The 23,255-nt window shown below is 57.9% G+C and overlaps 1 protein-coding gene across 5 annotated transcripts; it reads right to left on the bottom strand.

Moving 5' to 3' along the window:
* Positions 1–6,556: 6,556 nt before the first annotated feature.
* Positions 6,557–23,255, bottom strand: IKBKE (inhibitor of nuclear factor kappa B kinase subunit epsilon). 5 transcript variants are annotated; one of them, XM_068917940.1, is made up of 22 exons: positions 21,857–23,255; positions 21,509–21,621; positions 20,361–20,501; positions 19,592–19,721; positions 18,929–19,110; positions 18,288–18,448; positions 17,682–17,792; positions 17,136–17,315; positions 16,560–16,756; positions 16,001–16,065; positions 15,826–15,917; positions 15,086–15,187; positions 13,761–13,836; positions 13,551–13,663; positions 12,517–12,593; positions 12,180–12,219; positions 11,143–11,244; positions 8,924–9,020; positions 8,184–8,287; positions 7,939–8,010; positions 7,251–7,345; positions 6,557–7,145 (listed from the first exon to the last, which is right to left on the bottom strand). In XM_068917940.1, exons 2-21 carry the CDS (start codon positions 21,593–21,595, stop codon positions 7,288–7,290), a joined length of 2,187 nt encoding a protein of 728 aa, XP_068774041.1. In that variant the 5' UTR covers positions 21,596–21,621; positions 21,857–23,255; the 3' UTR covers positions 6,557–7,145; positions 7,251–7,287. The 5 variants fall into 5 exon arrangements, with proteins under 5 accessions (XP_068774041.1, XP_068774039.1, XP_068774042.1 ...); XM_068917938.1 differs by having other exon boundaries at positions 21,509–21,653; positions 21,857–22,084; XM_068917941.1 differs by lacking the exon at positions 7,251–7,345 and having other exon boundaries at positions 21,857–23,250.

Below are 23,255 nucleotides of genomic sequence, written 5' to 3'. Positions count from 1 at the left end.
GCGGGAGCGCGCGGAGAACAGGTCCGCCGGCAGCTCCCGTCGCGCCGGCAAGTCCGTATTTTTCCCATGCAGACGGAAGGGGAAAACCGGGCAACAGGCGGGTTTTTCTTTAGCGCTTGTAGCTGCTTTGCGATAACCTGTAACCGCAGTTACAGGGAGCAACCTCCTGCCGCCGAGCCCAAGCTCGGCCGGCGGCGCTCCAGGACGCGCCTCGCCAGGGAAAAGGCCGGCAGCCTTTCGGCTCTCGCAGCGGGTACGAACTGCCTCTCGGAGGGGCTCAACCCGCACCCGACGTCTCCCGACGCGCTCGGGCCGACCGGCAGGTTCGCTCCCCCTCCCTCGCCCCCGGCCCGCCCCGTAACGCCGCCGCAAAGCGGCCGCGTCCCCTGGCCCGTCACCTCTCCCGGCCCCTCGGCTTCCCTTCCCGAGCGAGGGAAACGGGAATCCCTTCTGCAGGACGCAAGCACGCGCGCAGCACGCGGCCGACACAAACACGACGCTAACCCGAGCAAACCCGGTCGAGGCGAACGCTCCCACCCCGGCGGCTCGGCAAAGCGAGGCGGCCAGCAAACACGCTACTTCCAGGCAAGCTGCAGAGCGCCAGAAGCACGAATCCTCTCTGCTGGCGGCTCTGCCGCCGGGGGCCGATGCAAACCCCTCCGCGACCCCGCCGATGAGTCAATGATCTTGGCTTTCCCGGAAAAGCTTCGTTTCCCCGATCCGCCAGGCAGGACAGCGCAGCGCCCCAGCGCGAGCGGCAGCCCTCGGCCCCGACCTCTAACGTGCCCAGGGACAGCGCCAGCTTCCCGGGCAGACCCCAAGCCAGACCCCTTCCTCCAGCACCCAGAGCCACCCCTGCGCTTACCAGGGACCCTCCCGCCCCGCAGAGCCCCGCTGCCTGAGCACGGGGCAACTCAGTGCAGGCACCCGGGGCACCGGCCGCGGGGAGGCTGCGTCTGGGGACCCGGCGCCGGGGCGAAGAGGGGAGGAAGGGGGTGCAGGAGGGCTGCGAGGTGAGCAGGGGGCAAGGCGGCCGGGCAGGGCAGGGCGCAGGATGGCGGCACCAGGCAGGGTGCAGGCAGCGCAGGCTGCGGGACAGAGGTGGCAGGCAGGACGCAGGGTGCCAGGGCAGGGCGCGGGGTGCAGGGTGCGGGACGGCGGTGGCAGACAGGGTGCAGGGTGCCTGGGCAGGGCGCAGGGTGCCGTGCAGGGTGCAGGACGGCGGTGGCAGGCAGGACACAGGGTGCCAGGCAGGGTGCGGGATGGCAGTGGCGGGCAGGACACAGTCTGCAGGGTGCCGTGGAGGGTGCAGGGTGCCAGAGCAGGACGCAGGGTGCCAGGGCAGGGCGCGGGGTGCAGGGTGCGGGACGGTGGTGGCAGACAGGGCGCAGGGTGCCAGTGCAGGGTGCAGGACGGCGGTGGCAGGCAGGACACAGGGTGCCAGGCAGGGTGCGGGACGGCAGCGGCGGGCAGGACGCAGTGTGCAGGGTGCCGTGGAGGGTGCAGGGTGCCAGAGCAGGACGCAGGGTGCCAGGGCAGGGCGCAGGGTGCGGGACGGCGGTGGCAGACAGGGCGCAGGGTGCCAGGGCAGGGCACAGGGTGCCGTGCAGGGTGCGGGACGGCGGTGGCAGGCAGGACACAGGGTGCCAGGCAGGACGCAGCGTGCAGGGTGCCGTGGAGGGTGCGGGGTGCCAGAGCAGGGTGCAGGGTGCGGGACGGCGGTGGGCAGGACGCAGGGTGCCAGGCAGGGTGCAGGACGGTGGCGGGCAGGACGCAGGGTGCTGTGCAGGACGCAGGGTGCCAGGGTAGAGCGCAGGGTGCCGGATGGCGGCGGGCAGGACGCAGTGTGCAGGCAGGGTGCGGGACGGCGGCGGGCAGGACGCAGGGCGCCGTGCAGGGTGGGGGGTGCCAGGGCAGGGCACAGGGTGCCGTGCAGGATGCAGGGTGCCAGGCAGGGTGCGGGGTGCCAGGGCAGGGCGCAGGGCGCCGTGCAGGACGCGGGGTGCCGGGCAGGGCGCGGGGTGCCAGGCAAGGTGCGGGGTGCCAGGCAAGGTGCGGGGTGCCAGGGTAGGGCGCAGGGTGCCGGGTAGGGCGCAGGGTGCCGTGCAGGGCGCGGGATGGCGGCGGGCAGGACGCAGGGCGCCGTGCAGGGTGGGGGGTGCCAGGGCAGGGCGCAGGGTGCCAGGCAGGGTGCAGGACGGTGGCGGGCAGGACGCAGGGTGCTGTGCAGGACGCAGGGTGCCAGGGTAGGGCGCAGGGTGCCGGACGGCGGCGGGCAGGACGCAGGGCGCTGTGCAGGGTGCGGGGTGCCAGGGCAGGGCGCAGGGGGCCGTGCAGGGTGCGGGACGGCGGCGGGCAGGACGCAGGGTGCCGGGGCAGGGCGCGGGGGGCCGGGGCAGGGCGCGGGGGGCCGGGGCAGGGCGCGGGGGGCCGTGCAGGGTGCGGGACGGCGGCGGGCAGGACGCAGGGTGCCGGGGCAGGGCGCGGGGGGCCGGGGCAGGGCGCGGGGGGCCGGGGCAGGGCGCGGGGGGCCGGGGCAGGGCGCGGGGCAGGAGGCGGCCGGCGGCTCGGCAGGACTCACAGTCGCAGCGCAGGGCGCGCTCCAGCACGGCCGCGGCGCACAGGTCGCACCAGGCGCTGCGCGGGGCGCGGGGGGCGAAGCGGTGGCCGCGGCCGCGCTCCGCCGCCTCCCGCGGCGCCGCGAAGATGCTGCGCACGTCGGGCAGCAGCCGCGCGCCCGCCCCGCCGCGCCGCCGCCGCAGCCGCCGCCGCGCCCCGCCGCGGCCCCCGCTCCCGCTCCCGCTCCGCCGCGCCGCCGGGCTGGGGGGGCCGGGGGGGCCCCGCGGCCGCGGCTCCACGGCCGGCGACGCCATGGCTCGGTGCGCCGGCCGCGCCGCGCTCCCGGCCGCCGCCAGCGCAAGCGCCTCGGCCCGGCCCGGGGGGAGGAGACGCGGAGGGGGGGAGCCGGGGGGGGGGGGCTCCGCCGGCCGCCGCACCCGGGGGGGCGGGGGGGGCAGCGGCCCGCCCCGAGGGCGCGGCTCCGGCCCGGCCGCCCGTGGGAATTCCCCGCAGGACTTTCCCGGGGGGGGGGGAGCGCGAGCTCTCACTCCCCGGGACATTCCCCCCCGCCGTGGGAACCCCATGCCCCGTGGGACCCCCCCCCGCGAGCTCCCCGGGACATTCCCCCCCGCCGTGGGAACCCCATGCCCCGTGGGACCCCCCCCCGCGAGCTCCCCGGGACATTCCCCCCCGCCGTGGGAACCCCATGCCCCGTGGGACCCCCCCCCGCGAGCTCCCGCTCCCCGGGACCCCCTTCCCCGTGGGTCGGGGGAGGCAGCGCGCGTGGCCGGGGCTGCCCGGGCCGCTGGGGCCGACTGCTCTTCCCTGGCGCCGCGGGCTCGGGGCTGCCGTTACCTCTGCCCGGGGCGGCTCTTGCGGCTGCAGGAAAAGCGGGAGGCAAAACGTTGCCGGCAAATCCCGACGCGGCTCCGAGCGGGCTCCAGGGGCCCTCAGCCCCCTCTGCCACCGGCCGAAAAGCTGCCCACGCACTGCCGTGGGGCAGGTGACGGCTCGCCGGGCGCCAGCGCCGGCCGTGCTGCGGGACTCAGCCTCCTTCGCAGGTGGAGCCGCTGAAGCCCAGGTGAAATGACTTGCTTGAGATCCCAGAGTGAGTCAGACTCACACAACCCTAAATTCCCAAATCCCACAAGGGTTTTTTTCTTACCGGGTGCTAAGGTCGCACCCAACACCGTGACACCTTCCTCGCCGCCCAGAGAGGCCCAAGTCACCCCCCCCCCCACGGTGCAGCCGGCCGGACGCGAGGGCCGGCCCGCGGAGCGGCTGACGGGCCTCTCACCCAGGTCTCGGGCCGGCCGTCGCGCCACCCGGCCGGCCGGCCCTCCTCCGTGGCTCTCCCCCACCGCCCCACACCAGGAAATCCCCCGCGCCGTGGCGAGAGCTCATCCCGCCGGACAGCGGCGCGCCAAAACCTTCGCCCCGGAGATGCTCCAGCCGGGGCGACAGCCCCTGGGAAAGTCCTCTCGGAGGATCCCCCAGCACAAGGTTGGCATCTGCCGGGGAGGTGGGCTAGACACGGGGTTAAGGCGCTTCTGCAGGCCGCCAGCTCAGCCGCCCCCTGCCAGCGCGGGAACCTGCAGCATCCCGCGCAGGCACGCGCAGCCGCCCTTGGCTCGCAGCCGCAGAAGAGCTGCGGTAGCTTTGTTTCCCCCCTCCGCGGGCCGCCGTTGCTCTGCAGGTATTCGAGGTCTGCTAGGCCAAGGGTTAATATATTTGGGGGGGGGGAAAAAAAAACTAATTACTACTGGCAGGAGAATTCCTGTTTGGTTTAGACTCAGGGAGTTCCCTTTGCAGCAGCTGTGTTACGGCACGGCAGCTTAAGCATGACAAGGACTATTAGCACAAACTGCCTTTTTTTTCTTTTTTTGCCAAGAAATAAATCCCTTTCTGCTAGGGCCGAACATGTTCCAGGTTAAATGCTCAGATGGTACAAATCAGTGTAGCTCCACTGCGCTTAAGGAGACTAGCAGCAGACAGTGCCTGGGCTCCCGGCCCTTCGCTCCTACAGGGCATGTCAGTAAATTTGAGCTGGATTGAAAAATGATGTTAGTTATAAAATTGGGAAAAATCCTAGAAAATAATTTGCAGGATAAAAAGCTTTTCAACGATGCCTTAGTTCCATCCCTTCTATAATAAGCAGCTTGGTTTGGCAGTCAGGATGTTGGCTTTTAAAATTAAGATGAACGGGAATGCTCAGGCTCTGCCAAATGCCGCTCAGAGACCGTTTTCTGCGCTGGGAGAGCTCTGCGGCACCTTTGGCCTGTTCTAGCAGGAAAGCGAAGCCTTGCCCAAAGTACCCCCAAACCTACCCGCTACGGGCTCTTCTGTTCCCAAAACTCCTTTTTCCCGAGTGATGCCAGGCTGTGTGAAGCCAGGCTGGCCAGGGCCTGGAGAAGACCTTGGGGTCTTCCCACCCCAACCCATCCTGTCCTTGGGTCCCCGCAGCAGCAAGAAAACGGGCATGAAAGCGGCAGGTCCAGCCGCGGGGCTGCCCTTTTCCCGGCCCCATCCGGAGCAGGCTCAGGCTTGGCATCGGGCTTATGGTTTATCTAATAGACGTCACCTCCAGAAAATGCGCTGGAAAGAGAACTGGAGGAAAGGCCAAGAGCGGGGTGTTTCGGTTCCTACGAAGCGACAAGCTCGGGCAGGCGTCTGCACCATCCTCCCGGCGATCGAGGCGGACCCGTTTGCTTGCCCACACGATGGCTCAGCTTCTCCTTCCCGGTGTGCAGGCAGCCGCGCCGGCCGGCACCAGCGCTCGGCCTCGGCCAGCGCCACAAAATCCTGCTGCCAGCCCTGGCTCCAGCCAGGAGGCATCTGTACTTCCTACCAGGAAGGTGCCCCACCGTGTGCCTCGTTAGGTGCCCTCCCTGGTGTGACGACCAGAAGCCCAGCAGCTCTCCAGGGAGGGCAGGGCCGTGACTTATGTGCGCGGGTGCTTGCACGCACCGGGGCAGCCGAGGCAACTCTGTCCGCTGGCCCGTTGGGAGCATCCTCGATGGAAACGGCCGTGTCCGAGCTGGTCCGTCCATCCTTCGCCCACCGGGACATGGGTTATGGCACCGCCTGGCTCTACTGGCAGCCCGAGCCCCGCTGCTGCGCTGCGGGACACAGGTGACAACCCGCACATCACCCGGCGGAGGGGCTGGAGAAGGTGGCCAGAGGGGCGGCACGGCTGACGCTTCTGGCAAACAGCTCCCCCATAGCGTCTCCCGTCCATGCCCTGGGGGCCCCGGGCGCCGTATCGCCGCTCGACACACCGCTGCTGGCAAGCGGCTGACTCACATTATTACGGCGGCTCATAAAACCCAAGGTTAAAACACAGTAGGAAATTTGGAGCGTAATAAATAGCCCTAACAAAGGACAGGCTGCAGCCCTGACGCAGAGCCACGGGGCTCTTTGACGGATCTCTGTGCGTCTCCTGGCCAGTGATTAGATGGGGATTCACGTTTCCCTTTCCATCCTGTATCTCCCAAGGGAAGCGTTGTGCTTGTCCTTTCCAGGGCAGCTCCAAACGCTTCCCGCCGGCCGCGGCGCGCTCCCCTGCCTGTCGCCTCGGCAGCCCAGGACCGCCGTCACCTCCTGCTCCTGCAGCCCAGCAGCTCCATTTTAACAGCCAGGAAAAAAATCCAGTGTGTCCTTGTTTCAGACTTCCTAATTTTTTTCCTCTGGTTCTTATCGATCTGAAAATTGCCAATGGGTCAGAGACCCGCCCCCAATGGCATTTAGATTCCCTGGGGAAAAGGCCCCAGGTACAATAATATATATCTCTAATTTCCCCCCCAAAAAACTGCCTATAGAGACAAAGCTGGAAGAGACCAGGCAGAGACTTGGACGAATGTGCATTATTACCCTGCATGTTAATGGCAGAGGTGGCTGTTTATGATTTCTTTTCATCTTTCACCCAAAAGAAAAGGAAAATATCCCTGCCTTCTCTTGCAGGGGTGCTTCTGGAGACAGAGCTCACAGGGGTCATTGCTTCTGAGCATTTGCCTTGGCATTTAGTAACACACCAGGTTAGGTGGACAGATCATCGTTCGGAGCACGCTTGCACTCATGCACAGACACAGAACTCGGTTACATTTATAGAAATATCCCCAAAAAAGAGAAACCTCCCTTGGCTTCCCATTCCTACAACCATCGGCAATCCCAGCACATGGCTTAGGTGGAGATGGAGCGACGGAAGCACGAGATGCTGCCGACTGCAGTAGGCCTTCGCTGGCGCCCGCTTTCCCACGCTGAGGTCTCCCAAGTGAGCCCGTCCGGGGCTGGATCAGGCTTCTTGTCCATCAAGTGCAGTGTCTGTGCCATGTCAACAACCTTCCGGTCAAATTTTCACAGGCTCAAGGCTTGCAAATCACTCAAAGCTAATGCTGGTGAACCGTGCAAAAATGCTGGAGCAGAGAGGTAGGAGAAGGAGAGTTCCCAAAACACGAACGTTGAGTTCTCCATTGCTCTCGACCCAAAGTGCCATAAGTGTTCCCTCCTGTGAAAAACACCGCTTGCTTCAGTAGCTGCAAATCCACTGCTTCTCTCAAATACCTGGAGCTGGAGCAGCCTCACTTAACCTGCAGGAACAAAAGCGAAGGCTTTAGCCTAGAGAGACCCCCACTGTGATCACCTGGATTCATGCAGCTCCAAACCCTGGGCTAGAATTTGGGTCTGGAACCAACCTTTGAGCTTGTTCCTGTGTCTCCTGGTATAAGCTGTTCATATCAAAGCACGCCAGACCTTTTCTTGTCTCCTTTTTTTATTCACAGTGAGCACGCTACAATAGCACAGTTAGTCCCTATAAAAGCACGTCTGGGATGCAAGAGACTGAATCACTGAATTTCTTTTAAAATCTGATCTGAAGCTTTTTGAGATTTTGATATTCATAGTCTGTTTTGCATTAAGGTTTTCAAAAAAAGGTTGCACAGGGGGAAGCACAAGATGGTTCTGTCAGCAATAGGATGCTGGGTTTTCCATGGAGAAACAGAAAGCATCTACTTCTCTGCAGCCATCAGCAGCTAACTGTGCAGAGCAGCACAGGAAAAATGCTGGAAACAGGGTGGTGGACATTAAATAGCATTTACAGAAGATCATGCTTAAACTTCCAAGAAAGATAATCTCCCTTGTGCTGCCAGACTATGATGTAAACCTAGTATCATTAAAACATCAGTGTGAACCACCCAGCACGTAGCTGTGGTTCTGCTCGGTGCCAAGTGCTGCTCTCCCTCATCGCAGCTCCAGAGAGCAGGACGGTTTCTCAGAAAGCGCATCCAGCCCTGGCACAACTTCCTGGAGCAGCACAGGCTCCGTCCTGCTGCTGGGGAAGCAAACGCAACGCTCGGGGCAGGATCTCCGGCTACTCTTACTCACTGCTCGATGATGCTGTTGTTGAACTGGAGATCGCACGTCACCGATTTCATTTGCTCTAGGAGCTCCTGCATCCTGTTGCAGACACAAATAAGACTTTGCAAGCACAAGACCCCGCTCCCAAAAACTCATCATTCAGAGGAGCGAGCAATGGGAGACCCCGCTGCCTGCACGACCCCGTCCAGCGGCGCCCGTGCCCTGCTCCCAGCCGGCACCGGCTACTTCTCAACAGCCACCGGAGGACTTACCTAAAAGCCATATCGTGGCGTGCCTGGTTCAGATGAGTGGGCGAAGTGACCGGGGCCAAATGCCGTTTCTCTGGCGAGACTGTCTGGGGAAACTTGTCCAAAGCCTGCACAGACGGGGAGGTTGGCGGTTCACTGCAGGCCACGTGCTGCTTCCTATGGTCTAACCCCTGGGCACTGCCATACATCGGTCCCCTCTGCAGCCCTCCAAGCGTGGAGTGCCTCTCCGTGGGAAGAGGGGGTGATGAAACGCCCCCGGGAAACTGTGCACACACGATTTTGCCCAGCACATCCACCTCGTCAGGACAAGCAAAATAAAATAGCCAAGGACCGGGGCATCTGCTAGGTATCTGTACTGGAAAATGCCAGATAATCCATCATAAAAACTGAAGGTGGAGCATCACCTTTCCGGCTACTGCAATTTCCTGTTTAGGTGAGTACAGACTACTCACTTACTGACAGGTAGTCGTTTGGCTAAGGGTGCCACTGCTGAGGATTCACCCATTCCTTGCTCTGAGCAGCCGGAGAAAACAATACCTAACAACACCTCGTAATTGGGTCATCCACAAAAAAATGCAGCAAGTTGTTTAGAAACAGCCCGGTGAGGAGAAGCCTATGGGTTTCCCTATGTACATGCCCACTCTCACACACTGCAGAAGTCAGCAGTGCGGAGCGACAGCCCTCTTGAAAAGCAAGGAAAGCCCATGCTGCAGCGTCCGGCGCTGCAGCCGGCGAGCACCTACGTGCTGGAGGCAGTCCTGGCACTCCGTCATCGCCACGCTGCAGGCACTGATGCAGTTGCTGAGCCTCTTCAGATGCTTCTTTATCTCACAAACTTTCCTAGTGAGAAAGAAAAAACCAGCAAAAACGCCAGTCAATGTTTAGCAGCAATACGGATTTTTTTTTTTTGGTTTGTTTTAATTTTGTGTTGTTTTCTGTAAGCCATACCAGATTTAAATTAAAATCTTAAAAGGAAAGAAAATATGTCACAACAGTGTTGTAATTCCAGCTGCAACTCTGCTCATAGCCCCTGCTGGCGAGGCTATCCAAACAGCACTAATAGCAAACTCATTAGGGAAAGTACAGCCTATGAGAGATGGTGCAAGACCAGGACTTCTGCCTGAAGTGATGCACACGCTGCTCTTTTGTCCCCCACCGAGAGCTTCTACTCTAGAAAGCTACTTGGTTTTCTATTAATACTGGCACACTTTGCTTTCAGATTTGAGGCTTACAAAGGCTGGAAAGATTTGCCAGGCCCTAACGTGCCCCGGAGCCCCTTCTCCGTGGCCCGTTTCTGCACAGACGCTATTGCACAGCCGGGGCGGAAAAGCCCCGGGGCAGAGCGGGCCGCCTGGCCGGACGGCGCAGCGGGGACCGCCGGCCGCGCCGGGCTCCGGCACGGGGCAGCCCCAGCGCTGAGCCGTCCTTCGACCCTTTGGGGACCGAATCCGCTCTTCCCGCGAAAGGCAGGTGCCCGAGGGCGGAGGTGCTATCTGCCCCGCAGGCGACACGATGCAGAAAAAGATTTTGGTTTGGTTTGGCTCAAAAAAAAAAAAAAAAAAAAAAAAAAGGGAAAGACTATTTAAGGTGAACCGTCCACGTCCAGTTGCCAGAAAAACACCCACCACACCGCAAACTCTAGCTGCGAGCAGGAGCAAACACAAAACAAGGCAATTAAAGCTGAAGTAAAAATAAATGTAAAATATCCAGCTGTGACTCACAATACGTTCTCCCCAAGAACAGAAAAACAGACACAAAAATATTCCGGGAAAACAAAGAATCTTTTTTCCCCTCAACGAGCGAACAGAGAAGTCCGGCTTTCGTGCAGATGGGGTTAATATGCTGCGTGGATTTTGTACAGGCTTTCTGCACCGGGGTGAATTTCACTCCGAGAGAAAACCCTCACTGGAGTCAATGGGAGATTTAACTGCGCCGTGATCGGCGGCGGCAGGAGAAAAACCTCGACCACGTGCGGCAACTTCAGCCCCCAAAACGGAGCGACGCCGAAGGTGAGGGCTCGCCGCGTGCCCCGGCCGGAGAGGGCAGGCAGCGGGGAAGCAGCCGCGGGGCTGCGGGCGCGGGTGCAGCGCCGTCCCCTGCTCCGGGGCGCCGTCCAGGGCGCCTTGAGACAAACTTCTGGCTTAAGAGTCCCCCTCCATCGGAAATCCTGCGCAGGTCGACTCCACATCAAAAACTGGGGCCAGGTCCCAAGCAGGTTTTAATGCTAAGGCATTATAGAAAAATCACTCTTTTTCCACCCTCACTTAAACCCAGAGGAACAGATGATCCAGTTTTAAAGCAACCTTGCAATAAAAATCCAATTTTTGCAACACCTTCTTCTGAATGCCTCCCCCTCACCCCTATTCTTTGCTGCTGTACTAGTCAGTGGATTGCACTCAATCACTGCAAGGTAATTTGCTCTTTGCATTATTCCCCAAACACCATTTAACATAACATCATTCCCAGTAAGTAGATCTCTTTGTCTCAATTGCAGTTTTGCCCTGATACAATAACCTCTCCCAGTCAGAGAGCAAGGAAACCAGCTGTCTGACCTGAAGCTGCAAGTTTACATTTGGAGGGTTTGGGTTTTTTTTTTTTTCCTGTTTAAACTTAGAACAACAGGGCAGAAATACAGGTCACAGGATAAGAGCCAGTATACAGATTTTTTAGTTCATAGTCACTTAGAGCTTCTTCTTTAAGGTCTCATTATCTCCTTATGAGTCCCTCAGCAGCAGTTACCCGCATCGTCTCCATCTACATCCCAATATTAGATCAATACCGGAGGGCACCAGGAACCCAGAGAGGTTGTTTGAGGGTTATGGGAAACCCCTTTCCTCTGCCTCTGGGACCCCCTTGGGTTCGGCATGCGCAGGGGCTGCTGGCAGCTCTCGTTGCAGAGAAAAGGAGAACCCCAAAACCTGGTGGGTGAGACCCAAGGAAAGGGCTGAGCACGGGCTGGTACCTCATTCTGCTGCCATGAAGAGCCAGGACCTCTTGGTACTTCTGTACACAGTCGTCCCGGAAAATGAGCAGAACCTTCCTGGCCAAATGTCCTAAATTCATCCTAAGGACAGGAGAGAAAAAGTGTGGGGGGGGCGGGGAGGGGGGGGAACAAATGTTATTTCTTTAAATGCATGAAAATAAACAGCATCGTTCAAATAACAGGAGGCCTAAAGCAGGCTCCAGAACGGAGGAGGAGGGGTTGGACATTCAGCAATGACTTTTGCTTCAGTGTTAAAAAGAAAACAAATCCAAACAAAGACAAGGAGAGCAGTCAAAAGAGGGAGATTTTCTGCAGGGCCTAAGAAACCCAGGCGGACAGGTCCTCTGGAAAGCCAAACCAGACTTACGTTCCTCATAGCCACAGATCTGAGAAATCTTTGCCCTAAGGTTTAAGGCACATGTCCAAGGTTAGTGTAAAAATTAGTTAAGATAAAGGATCAGCATGTTAAATTGCATCATCCCTGGTAAATATTAAAGTGCACGTTTTATTTTTTTGCACGTGTTAAGTTCCCCTGGCTCCAGTGGAAGCTAAGAGGAGAATTTTTAAAGGTAGAAAAGGTGCTCAGACACTTAACGCCCGCTGAAAATTAAGCATATATGTAAGCACTTTCCCAGACAAGGACTCTTCCTAAATCAGCATCTCAGTGAGTAAATGAGACATAAACTGAGCAAAGTATCGTGGGACTAGATAGTCTGAAATGCACTTATTCCTCACAACCCCACGCAGGGATTTAGAGCCAATCGCAACCCCGCTGCCCCCAGATCTGTGCAGGTCTTCTCACATCTTTGTCTGAAATGGTTTGTAGCTTGGAAAATTTTGCTGTGAAAAGGCCGGCAGCAATGAACGGCCACAGAAGCCATTTGCAGGTGCCTGCTCCCGACGAACGGCCCAGAAACCTTGCACGTCTTCTTAAGATTCAGTCAGAAATGGCAAACACCTAGCCGGCCTCGATTTTGGGCTGGCGACCCTGGAAGGGGGAGAGGGGTCTTACTTACTTATCCAGCTTGTGTATTTGCTCCTCGTTATAGCCCAGCCCTGGGGGGAGGAAAGACCCTGGTCACTTGCCGGGAAGCAGCTCTGCACGTTTTCACGCTCAGGACGTAGCGAACGGGTAATTTCACAACGCACCACGAGATCACCCAAGGGGCTTCTCGGAGGGAGAGGCAGCTGGCGCCCCAGGGCTACTGTCGTGGCACAGAAACTACTGCTAAAAACACTAAACTGAAATCAGTACTTTTTGCGCCAGGCCATTACTGCTGCGAAGGCCAGAGGGGCTCTTTGTGCACCGCGCTCAGCGGCCTCTCGCGAGAGCCGCAATCGCCCGTGACTTACGCAGACACGTCCTGGCCTTCTTGAACTGCTTGTGTATGAGCTGCATCTTCTCCAGACAGTACTCGATCTGCCGGATGCTGTGAGAGGGGGACAGAGATTTCGGCGGGAGGCCGACGGGAGAACGGGCATCCGCGTCGCGCACCCCGTGCATCCACGCACCGCTGGCTGGGACACCCACACTGCGACTGTATCTCAGCGTGGACATCACCTTCTCAGCACGTCTGCCCCAGCTGGGAGGCTATTCAGACCCAAGCTGTATGGGTACTATTCAGACGAAGCTTCACCGGTACCATAACACATCCCCATCGCTCCAAGAGGCAACAAACTGACCCTCCCAACTGCAGCATCTGTCTCATACAAAGTGTCTCTGAAGCTGAATGGAAGGGACTAAAGTTAGCAAGTATCTGCACAGTACTACTGTATCATCTTGGTCCTCCTTTCACCTAGAAGTTGGGTTTGAATGGCTCTGAAAGCTTAAACAGAGACGGATGGCAATGTTAGAAGAGTCCTGGCGCCTGTGAAGGGAGCATGGTCCAGGGGAGCGGATCTGGGCAGTGTCTAGAGCCCAAGCTTTATTTCTAGCTCTGTTCCTCAAATCATTTTTTTACCAGTAAAAAGGGAGAGTACAAAAAAAACATGCAAAAGATTGCTGGTATAGGCGATGCCAACCTTGAAGCTTTTGGATTTTTCCTCTGAACAGCAACACCTCTGAAAAGCACTATGATGGGGAAAGGAAATGATGCAGCAAGTGCAATCAACAGCACTGCCGCCGCACAGCTGCTGCTATAAATGAGCACTTCAGTGTGAAATATGAACACGCTGTAACTACAGGACGCTGCCGCTGCACGTGTCAGTATATCTATATAAAGGGTACATCAGGCAGTATCACGCGTACAAGCAAAGGGCTGTTAACAGCTGTGTTTACAACGAGCGGTTATGGACGGCCACTTGCGAACATACAGCAACATCTACTGAATTGAATCTGAAAACATTAAAATGTTTATAGCAATTTCAATAAAGCGGGCTCTACAAACCTTTTATCTTCGTGTGCTTGCTGCCTGTGCTTTACCAGCTCAGCCAAAATGCCATCCAACGTCCCCTGATAATCAAAGATGTCGTGGGAACACTGCGAGAGATCCTCCACCACCTGGGGACCGAAAAGAGGGATTCGGGCAGGCCCTTTGTGCAGCCGGAGCCAGAGCTGGTGCTGGGGACCCCACTCGGACCGGCGCGCAGCGACTCACCGCCTGCAGCCTTGTCTTCACCTCGTTCAGCTCCCTCAGCGCCAGCGTCCCACCCTCTCCAGAAACAGTCTCGTACCTGCCCAAAGCCAGAAAGCAAAAGTGCCTTAAACAGAAAATAAGCCGGGGGGGCAGCCATCGCCCAGGCAAAGGAAAGATGTCGTTTTGTGGAGGCAGCTTTACGGTCCCGGGGCACTTTGGCTGCTGTTGGATCGTGCAATAAGTCTGAGTTCAGGGTACCGGCTCCCAGCGGCAAGATGGAAAGTGCTGATCTGACAAAAACGTGCCCTGCTGTACCCAATCTGCTCAAAAATAGTCAGCTTCATATGAGCAGGCTTTTTGCCAGATCAGATGTTGTCTGTCTTCCGGCAGCTGCCATGGAAGTGTGAAGCCAGGAGAAATGCCGTGCACTGGCTAAGTCAGCAGAAAGATGCCTGATCCAGACCGTACCAGAAAGCATGGATAAGCCATCGGCATCCAGATGCAGTGTGTGTGATCTTGGAATTAGAGCCCTGCACTAATTCTACTGAAATTAGCAGGATTCGTGCGTCCATATCTTTTTGGATAATACAGAAATTAAGAGACTTGCTAAATTGAAATGAATGGAGAATAACAAACCAACAATCAAGCGCTTTCCACTACAGCAACAATAAAAGAAAAAAAGTAGCAGCAAAATAACTGTGGGTTACTTAAGACGACCCGGGCTTAGATCTCCCTGCGGCAGGACTGGTGGTAGTGGATGCATCCGTTATGTGCTAGGATCGTCCAAGGGTTCTCTGTAATTTAGTCTCTGATGCATGTTCCATTAACGGAGCCTCTTAAATGGAAATAAAAGACATCTCATCATGAACAGTGTGGTCAGGCTGGATGCCAGCTCAATGGAAACGCACTGTAACGGGCTAGAAAGCGAGGGGTTAGAGACAGTAGAAACCCATGAAGTCGCCCTGCAGCCAGAGAGCAAGGACTAATTCTAGGCTCATGAGAAACTGGAGACTGATAATTAAAAAACAAAGCAAAGGGGGAAAAAAACCCAAGGTGGCTCATTTCCTAGTCTCCACATACAGCAAAAAACTCTTACATTCCAGCTACCAGTTTATTCCTGGAATTTTAGTTATTTCTGATTATCCAGGCACCTTTGAGAGACCCATATCTTATCTGCAACATACTGATGTCCACATCAGTCTCTGGGTTTGAAAGCCAGCAGAAAACTGTGTGTGCCCTCCTCCGTGCTCCGATGCAGGGATATATAAGGCCACTGCCTATACCTGCTTCCAGCTGACCTGCCTTGGCCCGGTGCCGCAAAGCCGACCTTGTAAAGCCACACTTACAGCACACAGGTCTTCACCTCAGTAAGCTGCAAGCAGGTGAGCAACGAAACGGCGCCTCTTCTCTGCTCCAAAATCCTCAAGCACTCAGTTTTCAGGTTGCCACTGCCAACAGAGAGAACAGCCAGTCCAACGCGCGCTCCCGGCAGCCAGATGTTGCTCCAGAGCTGGCTGACGCTTGGCAGCTGGACATCCCTCTAATCCCAGCTTTGTGCTTGGGCTCTCCTTTGGCTGCTCGTGAAAACGAGAGGCAGAATGCACATTAAAAATGGGTACAGTGACATGATTGCAGGGCCTTTTTCTGCCGGGCGCTGCTCAGGCACAGCGCGGGAAGATCCTACCCCAAAGGAAATCAGTAAGACTGTGAAAATGCACAATAATAATAATCATACTAATGCTGTTCTCAGCATCTCCTGAACCGAAAACACTGACTCGAAGGTAACAAGCAGGGACAGGAGCATCCTCACAACACCGGATGGTATTTTCCTAGAGGTCCTCAGTAGCTCTAGCTGTCTCTCACATCCTTGCACAGGTATGGGAGAAGCTCTAGCTTGTTGCATCCCTCCAAGTACCCTTGTGGCAGTGCAGCGAGTAAGGACACAAGGTGACACTGCACCATCCGGACCAGGACTGGAAAACATCACATTTTCAGTTTTAACTCAATGCAAAGCTCTCCACAAAACGGAAAGGAACGAAGCACCCCCTGCAAACCCCCCTCGAGGGCGGTGACTTTCGGCACTTACGCGACCCAGTGAAGCCCCCTCAGCATGAGCTCCTGGCAGCGCAGCAGCGACCGGGCTATCCACAGCGTCTGGTGCGCGGTGCCCACGGCGCTCTGCAAGGCAAAGGGCCCCTGCCGGCGGCTGCCCCTTCGCTGCCCGGGGGGGCTGGGGAGCAAAGGGGCCGCCCCCCACCTACCTTCGCTGTGCTGCAGTCAGCTACGACATCCACCTTGGGGACAAACTTGGGGTACTCGAGCGCCGCTGCAAACAGACACACAGCAGCCGTGGAGCTTGGCAGGAGAGGGCCGGCGGCGAGCCCCGCGCTCCCTGGTGGCCCCCGGCCAGGCGCCGAGCCACCGCTCTTCCACGGATCCACAGTGACATCTCGTGCCTGCTCAGGCAAACCACCGAGCCGGCTCTTGCGCTTGAAGGAATTTGGGCCCAAAGGCGCCCTCAGTGCCGGAGGCTCTCCCTCGCTATTTCTGAGGGTGCTGGGCACAAGCAAGCCCCCCCGGGACCGGGGACTGCAGAGCAACGGGCACCCAGAAAACGTGAGCACGGGGAAACTGAACCTGCAACCTCCTAATCCTGCGCCAGTGCCTAACCCCGGTGCTTTCCGCTGTGCTGGGCTCCATGAGAGTCTATTAAGGAAGATAATTCAAGCAAATCTTTCTTATGGAAATCACTGTCAGGAGACTGAACTCCCTGCCTGGGCAGGGAATACCATGATGCATCGTAAAGCTAAGGGTACTCACGATCTCTGTATCTCACTCCTACCAGGTCTTCTGGCTCAGCGCTCAGCAAGGTCAGAGGGTTATTCTCCGTGGTCTTGCAGAAATTATGAGCTTGTAGGTTAGGATCCAGTTCATATAGATGGCCTTCAAAAAAATATTCTTGATGGTGAGGGGCTATATTTGTTTGTTTGAAGACAGCATCTAAGAATTTGGTGGTACTGAAATGAAAACAAATGAAAGGACAGGGAATGAGAAACGAGATGAGCGCTCAGATTTCTGTTGCTTTAGCGGGTTGCCACAGTCTTCTCATACCGAAACATCCCACAGAGTCAGCAGGGCTTCTCGCTGGGGCACTCTGGGCCACTGTCAGTATTTGCTAGCCACTGCCGACCACCCGCTGCTCACAGCTAATGCACAGCCTGGGAAAGGCTGCTTTGCATCCATTTCTTCATGCTGTTTGGTAGGGATGGGGAGTTTTGTTTTAACCAGCTTTAGCTATGATGCAAGGAGAACCAGTGCTTCCCCCAAGCTCACATACTGAAATGAGGAGCTGAGGCTCCCAGCTCTTGCATTCAATGCCCAAGTTGGTGCCCTTACGTGTTGTGAGAGTGGATGTAAATGCGATGTGAGGAAGCCTGCTGCAGGGAGAAGACATCAACCACGATCCTGTGCAAAATGTCACTGGTTTCTGCAAAAAACTGGTCGAATCCCCAGCATTTCTCCTGATCTGCCTCCAGAATATTAGCCAAAATTGGTATAAGCTGGCCCTTCAGGCCCCTGTAGCAACAAGAGGAAAACAAGAAGAGCTATTTTTATATACTGGCAAAACTCTTAGCCATAAATGTGGTGACCTGCAGAGCCTGGGACTGCAGTGGGAGCCCCTGGGCTGCAGCATGCTCTCTGTACCAAATGAGTGACTGCCCTGTTTTATGCCCCCTTTTTGCAGCTGCAAGAGCAGAACCATCTCTGGTCAAAGAGCTGGGAAATCTCCAGAGGAAAAGCTGATCTGCCTCATTAAGAATTTGCACACAGTATGACTGAGATTGGCTACCCTCTGCCATCAGCGCACTTGCCCAAGGACACAAGATTTACAGTCCTAGGTGGTGCGGGGCAATGCTGGCCCCCCTGGGGAGGGACACTCACGCAGAGAGTCGGCACGTGGCAGGCAGCTCGTAACTCCACTCGATGGTCCCGTTCTCCTGCTTCTGGACCCCTGCGATGGCTCCAGGAGGTTTCTCGGTGGTAATTTTATACCTGTTGAAAGGAAGTTGATTTATCCTTGCTGGTGACCCAGGTTGAGTGACCTCCGTCTGGGCACTATATCCCTTGGGTGCAGCGAATGGATGGGTGGGTGCAAGAAGGGAAAGGCGCAGCAATATGAATGGGCTGGGGAAAACATGATCTATGAGAAGAAAAAATAAATGGAGAAAACATGCCAACAACCCAGTGCAGTACAGGGAGCTAAAACATGCTTCTAGTATTGAGTTCAACAGCCTTGTATAGGGACACAATCCAACCAGAGGGCTTGGGCGCTTCTGGCTGTGCTCGGATGCAGAAATGGCAGAGCCATCGCAGGCTGGCATCACGGCACGCCAGGACCTCTGCAGTTGAAGCACGCGGGCTCGCACACGCTCATCCGCTGCCAGGTTCTCCTCTGGCAACTCCAGCCACCAGTAACAGCCCCAGTGTCACCCAGGCCAGCAGCACAAAGCCCTCCAAAACTGCCGCCTCGCTGGATGTGCTACCTACATGATTTCTTTGTTCCTGCGAGGTCCACCGAAGGGGATGAAGGGGAGGCTGCCAGTGGCAGCGTGGTAGAAGGTCACCCCAATGCTCCACAGATCCACAGTCACACCGTAAGCCTTCTGCTGAGGTTTCCGCAGAACTGCTCTCTCGTACATATCTGGGTGCTAAAGGGATGAAGCAGAGAGCACGGACTGCCAATGGATCCACAAGGTCTACAGCAAGTATCAAGCCCTGGATACTGAGATTTAGAACTACCTGACCATGTTGGCTTCTTCTATTTCTGGATCCTCAACATAAAACATCTCCTGTATTTTTATAATGAAAATGCTGAGCACCCCCCTCTTTGAAAATCTGGCCCCTTTCAAGTTTGCCTCTCTCCATCACTTGTTATCTCTAAAAGTTCCCCCAGATGCTAGATGGAGAATGACTTCCAAGGCACGCGTGTTAAGCTGTGCTGATAAAAGGCCCTTTATTGATCCATGAGGATTACCTGAGACAGCTAGTGTTTCTCCTCCCTGCTCTCACGAAGGTGTCTCATACCTGACTCAGGGAATGGAGTTTGGCCTCCCTTATATAAGTTGGAGCAAGTAACGCTTTCCCCCAGGACTCCTGGGGTCAACAGAACAGCGACGTGCTGTACTCACAAGATATTCCTCTGTCCCGTAGACAGATACAAACTTTTCATCATCATCCAGCTCTCGGGCAGCCCCAAAATCTGTCAACTTATAGATGCTCTGCCCATCTTCTCCCATCAGCCGCATAATGTTCCCGGGCTTGATGTCTCTGTGGACGATGCCGTTCTCACGGAGGTGGTTCATACCTGCCACTAGGAACAAGGTGGGAAGACAGCGTTTGTGGGTAGAGCTGGATTAGTTTGCTCAGGCTGACTTTGATTAAAATGCAGCAGCATTAGCAGGAGTGGAGAGGGAAAAAGCCCCTAGGGCAGCTTTCATGTCAGCTGGGACCAACACGACTGGGAGACCAGACAGGGGGAATGAGCACACGGTAAAACAATGTTCTCATGGTCCCCTGGTCAAGGGACACAGCCTGTTGGCCACTGCTGCTTCCTAGAGGAGGGGTCTGTAAAGAGAAATCCTCTGGTTTTTCAGAAAGTAACGAGCTCAGAAATAGCACCCTTTTGGAGGTGCAATTTCTGACCTGCTCACAGGCCTGGTCCCAGACCAACAGGTTTTCGGGTCTGGGTCACCGGCTGTCACCACGCCTGTGTTCGCAGTGACAGACAGCTGCTAACAGGTCACCTGCCTCGGGTAGGATGAGCAGGGGACCATCACAGCTGCAATACTCACCAACGCACTGCAGCACTATGAGAAACTCGGACTCAGACAAGCCGAAGGCGTTGGCTGGATCTTCCAGCACATTCAGCAAGCTCCCACTCGAGCAGTACTCCATCACCAGCACCTTCTGCTTGCTGGTTCCCTGCATTTGGGGAGCAGAGAGGAGAGGCAGTCTAGCAGTGAGGTCCCAGTAAGGAAGCACTCAATGACAATGCCCTGGCCCCCTGTCCGTCTGCGTGGCCTGTCTGACATCAAGCAGGGCAAGACCCCATCCTTGTTCAGGAGGTGCATGGGTTCCTCCTACTCGGACAAACCAGGAGATCACTGGAGAACCACTGGAGAACACGGGCAGAAGTCGCTCTCCTCTCCAGATGGTGGAGATACTCAACACACAACCCCAATCCTAAAAGAAAAGGTCGGGGCCACGTAGGTAGGTGACACCTCATCAGCTTCCAGGGAGAGGGAAGCAGCGTCGAGCAGACATGAGGAGCTGCTGAAGGTGAGGACACCTGGCTTCTTCCCAGCTGCGCTACCTGCCTGGTCTGTCCCTTCAGCAAGTCACTTCGACGCTCCAACCTCTGCTTGCCCGATGCCCCCGGCCCCTCTAATGCCAAAGGGCTGGGAAAGGTTTGATACAAAGCAAACGGGGCGGAGGTGGGAGGAGAAGCAGGCACCGGGGACAGCTGCCCAGCACAACCGTGTCTTGCAGCTCAAAACCAAGTCCCCATCCCGTTATGGGTGAAGTCGGCGCTGCTGGTTTCCGAGCTGAGGTCAGCCTTACCGTCTCCTCCACGGCAAATAATTTGACAATGTTCTTATGGTTCAACTTCCTCAGCATCTCAAACTCTCTCATCTGAACCTCCTGTGGCCTGAGGTAGCTGGCATTATTAAAGACCTTCACAGCAACCAGCTCTCCTGATTTCTGGACAAAGAGGAAGAAGAAAATAAGAACAATTGAGGTGGAAACATTGTCATGTGTCCCCTGCACCAGGGGATGCGGGACAGGAGCCATGCAGGGGCTCCTCACGACCATGGGCCCAGAGAGGGAGACGTGGGAAGCTGCTCAGTTTCCTCGTGGGAGAGGAAAACAGAGCCAGAGCAAAAGGGGAGATTTCCCACAGCCCGGAGGGAGTCAGTCGCCCAGAGCCCCTGCTCTAGCTGACTTGCTCCTTGACTTGGTTCCCGGCGACTCCCGAGCCCGACACCCTCGCGCCTGCCCGTCCTGAATAACGGGGCTCCATCTTCGCTGGCACATCCCAGCTTTGAAAGCAAACTACGGCGACACCACCGTTTGTTTTCTTGACAGGCTTCCCTCGGCCTGTCTTCTCCATTGCGAGAGCAAAACAGCATTACTCACCTCATCTGCTTCCTGTCTCTGAAGCTCATGTGCTTAATGCAAACACGTTTACTCAGTTCTGTAAAAATTTTATGGCCAGATCTGAGGCCGTCACCTCCCTGCCTGCTCCTTGTAGGAAAGAAGTGCTTCCAAATCATCCTCGAGGCTGAGCCTCTATCCTCGCCCGCGCGCGGGCAGCTTGCTCAATGCACTTCAAAGGCCGGGGAAACCGAGACTCCCTATTCCAATCCTTGCAAGCGTTTGCATGAAAAATGCAAATCAGCACCGATGGCGTTTTCAAAACCGCCGGGCATTTCCCTGAAAACAGCTTCCCCGCTGCGTTCGTGGGAGCGTGAGCCGGGACCGGCCGCCGCGTCCAGAAACCTCAGCCCGCGCCTCGCGCCCGCGGCTCGCCTCGCAGCGCAGCCCCAGCCGCGCCGGCAGGAGCGAAGAGCCCAGACGAAGCGCAGGACCGAGGGCTGCCCCGGACGACCCGGCAGCGAGCGCCGGGCTGCTCCCGGGAGTGGGGGGGCGCGAGCGGCGGCCCCGGGCAGGAAGCTGGGCGACACCGCCGCCGCGCGCCCCCGGCTCACCTTATTGCGCGCTTTGTAGACGCAGGCCGTGGCTCCCTGGCCCAGGACGTCCTCGGCGTGCCACAGGTAGTTGGGGGTGCTCTGCATCTCCGGCCCGGCGCCGCTGCCCGGAGCTGCGAGGCCGGGACCAGCAAACCCGTCAGCCCTGCAGGGAAGGGGAGCCCCGTCCCGCTCGGCTCGCCCCCGGGAACCGGCCGAGCACCCGCTCGCGCCCCCCCGCCGGCACCGCGGCCTCGGCGCGGGCCGAGGCGTTTCGGCGCCTCCAGAGCCCTTATCCTCTCCTGGGGGGGGGGGGGAAAACCCCAAAACCCCCGCGTGCAGACTTGCCCCCGGCTCGCGGCCTCCTACCTCGCCGGCCCCACGGAGACGAGGCGGAGGGCTGAGCATGGGCGGCGGGAGCCGAGCTGCTCGCGCTGCCCGAAGCACCCTATCGCCGGGACCCGTCCCGGCTGGCAGCCAAACCCTGACACATGCAGAGAGCGCAAGCGGACGCGGAGCTGCAAGGTGGCGCGAGGCGCCTCCCCCCTGCGAGAGCCGAGGCCTATCGGATTGCAAAACCAGCTCTGCAAGCGGCAGCGGGCAGAAGAGGAAACGCTCAGCTTCCTGCTCGGAGAAAGAAAATTCCCCAAGTTGCAGCCGTCCGCGTTGACGCGCAGCCTCCCGCCGCCGGCTCCGCTGACTCACCAGCAGCACGGGGGCAGCACGGACTCTGCCGGCAGCAAAAGGCGCTGAGCACCGGGCGACCGCCGGCCCGGCCCGGGCCAGGAGCAAGGGGACGCATGAGTTGTCAGGACCTCGGTCCAGCGCGACGGCGAGTCACCCTGCTCCCACGAGCCGCGACACCACCACGAAGGGCTCCAGCCACATCCCTGCTTTGGCAAAGCCCCTGGGTGCTCCCACGGCGCCGGGAAGCGCCTGGCACGCAGACGGCCAGCGACGGCCGGGCTTTGTCCAAGCCTCCTCCGCGGCTTTACAAGCTGCTTCGCAGAAGCGGCGGGGACCAGAGGTTTGCCGCATCCAGTTGCAAGGATGGCGCTGAGTCGTGGGCCAAAACCTCTCGCTGGTGCAATAGCACGGTTTCCCGAGGGCTTCCTCGCCTTGGGACTACAGAAATATTTAGCCAATCTGAATTAACAGGAAACACGTCTGCACCATTCGGGGGTTCCTAAAGACCCCAAATTCAGTTGGGCCCCGTCTGCAGCACCGCCAAGGAGACCACCTCCGCGCCGGCGCTCAGCAGGGCGACCCGGAGCCGGAGGCAGCCTCGGAGCCTGTGACTGCACTGCAGCCGTGCAAAATAAAGGCAGGAGAGGCGAGAGGAAGCAGGTGCAAATAAAACAAACCCACTAACTCCATCCAACAGGCACAAACCCAGCCCCGGGCAGGCGAAGCAACGGGTAGGAGCAGGCCCTGGCGCCCGCGAACGCCGCGGCCGGCCCGTCCCCTGCCCGGGCGCTGCAAAGAGGTGTTTTCCAGACCAGCGCCAGGGAGCAGTGCTCACGACGGGCTGCCGCCGCGGGAGCGAAGCGAGTCGGAGCGAGCGAAGCTTTAAATCACTGAGCTCAGCGCCGTTACGCTGGGGCTCAGCTTGCTGGAAGGGAACGGGACCGGATGACTTTTGGAAGTCGCCTCCAGCCCAGTTTTCTCAGCGTTTAGCAAGCGTTTCCTTCAGCCGGTGTTTGCTCCCCTGCAAAAACGGACTGCGGCTTTGTCTATGCCAGCACCGGCCGCTCCGGGCCGGCAGGTC

The sequence above is a fragment of the Struthio camelus genome, chromosome 24, assembly GCF_040807025.1.
Source record: "Struthio camelus isolate bStrCam1 chromosome 24, bStrCam1.hap1, whole genome shotgun sequence".
NCBI classification, from domain to species: Eukaryota; Metazoa; Chordata; class Aves; order Struthioniformes; family Struthionidae; genus Struthio; species Struthio camelus.
This window is presented reverse-complemented; position numbering and strand designations above follow the sequence as displayed.

Bases quoted from the DNA above. Each gene is read 5' to 3' on its own strand.
- IKBKE (XM_068917940.1), bottom strand. From the start codon at position 21,595: ATGCAGAGCACCCCCAACTACCTGTGGCACGCCGAGGACGTCCTGGGC. The intron at 13,837-15,085 runs GTAAGTGTGGCT...GGCTTTGGGCAG, and splicing joins GAGGTGAAGACCTGTGTGCT to GTACGAGACTGTTTCTGGAG. The intron at 12,594-13,550 runs GTTTGTAGAGCC...CCCCTCTCACAG, and splicing joins CAAGCACACGAAGATAAAAG to CATCCGGCAGATCGAGTACT.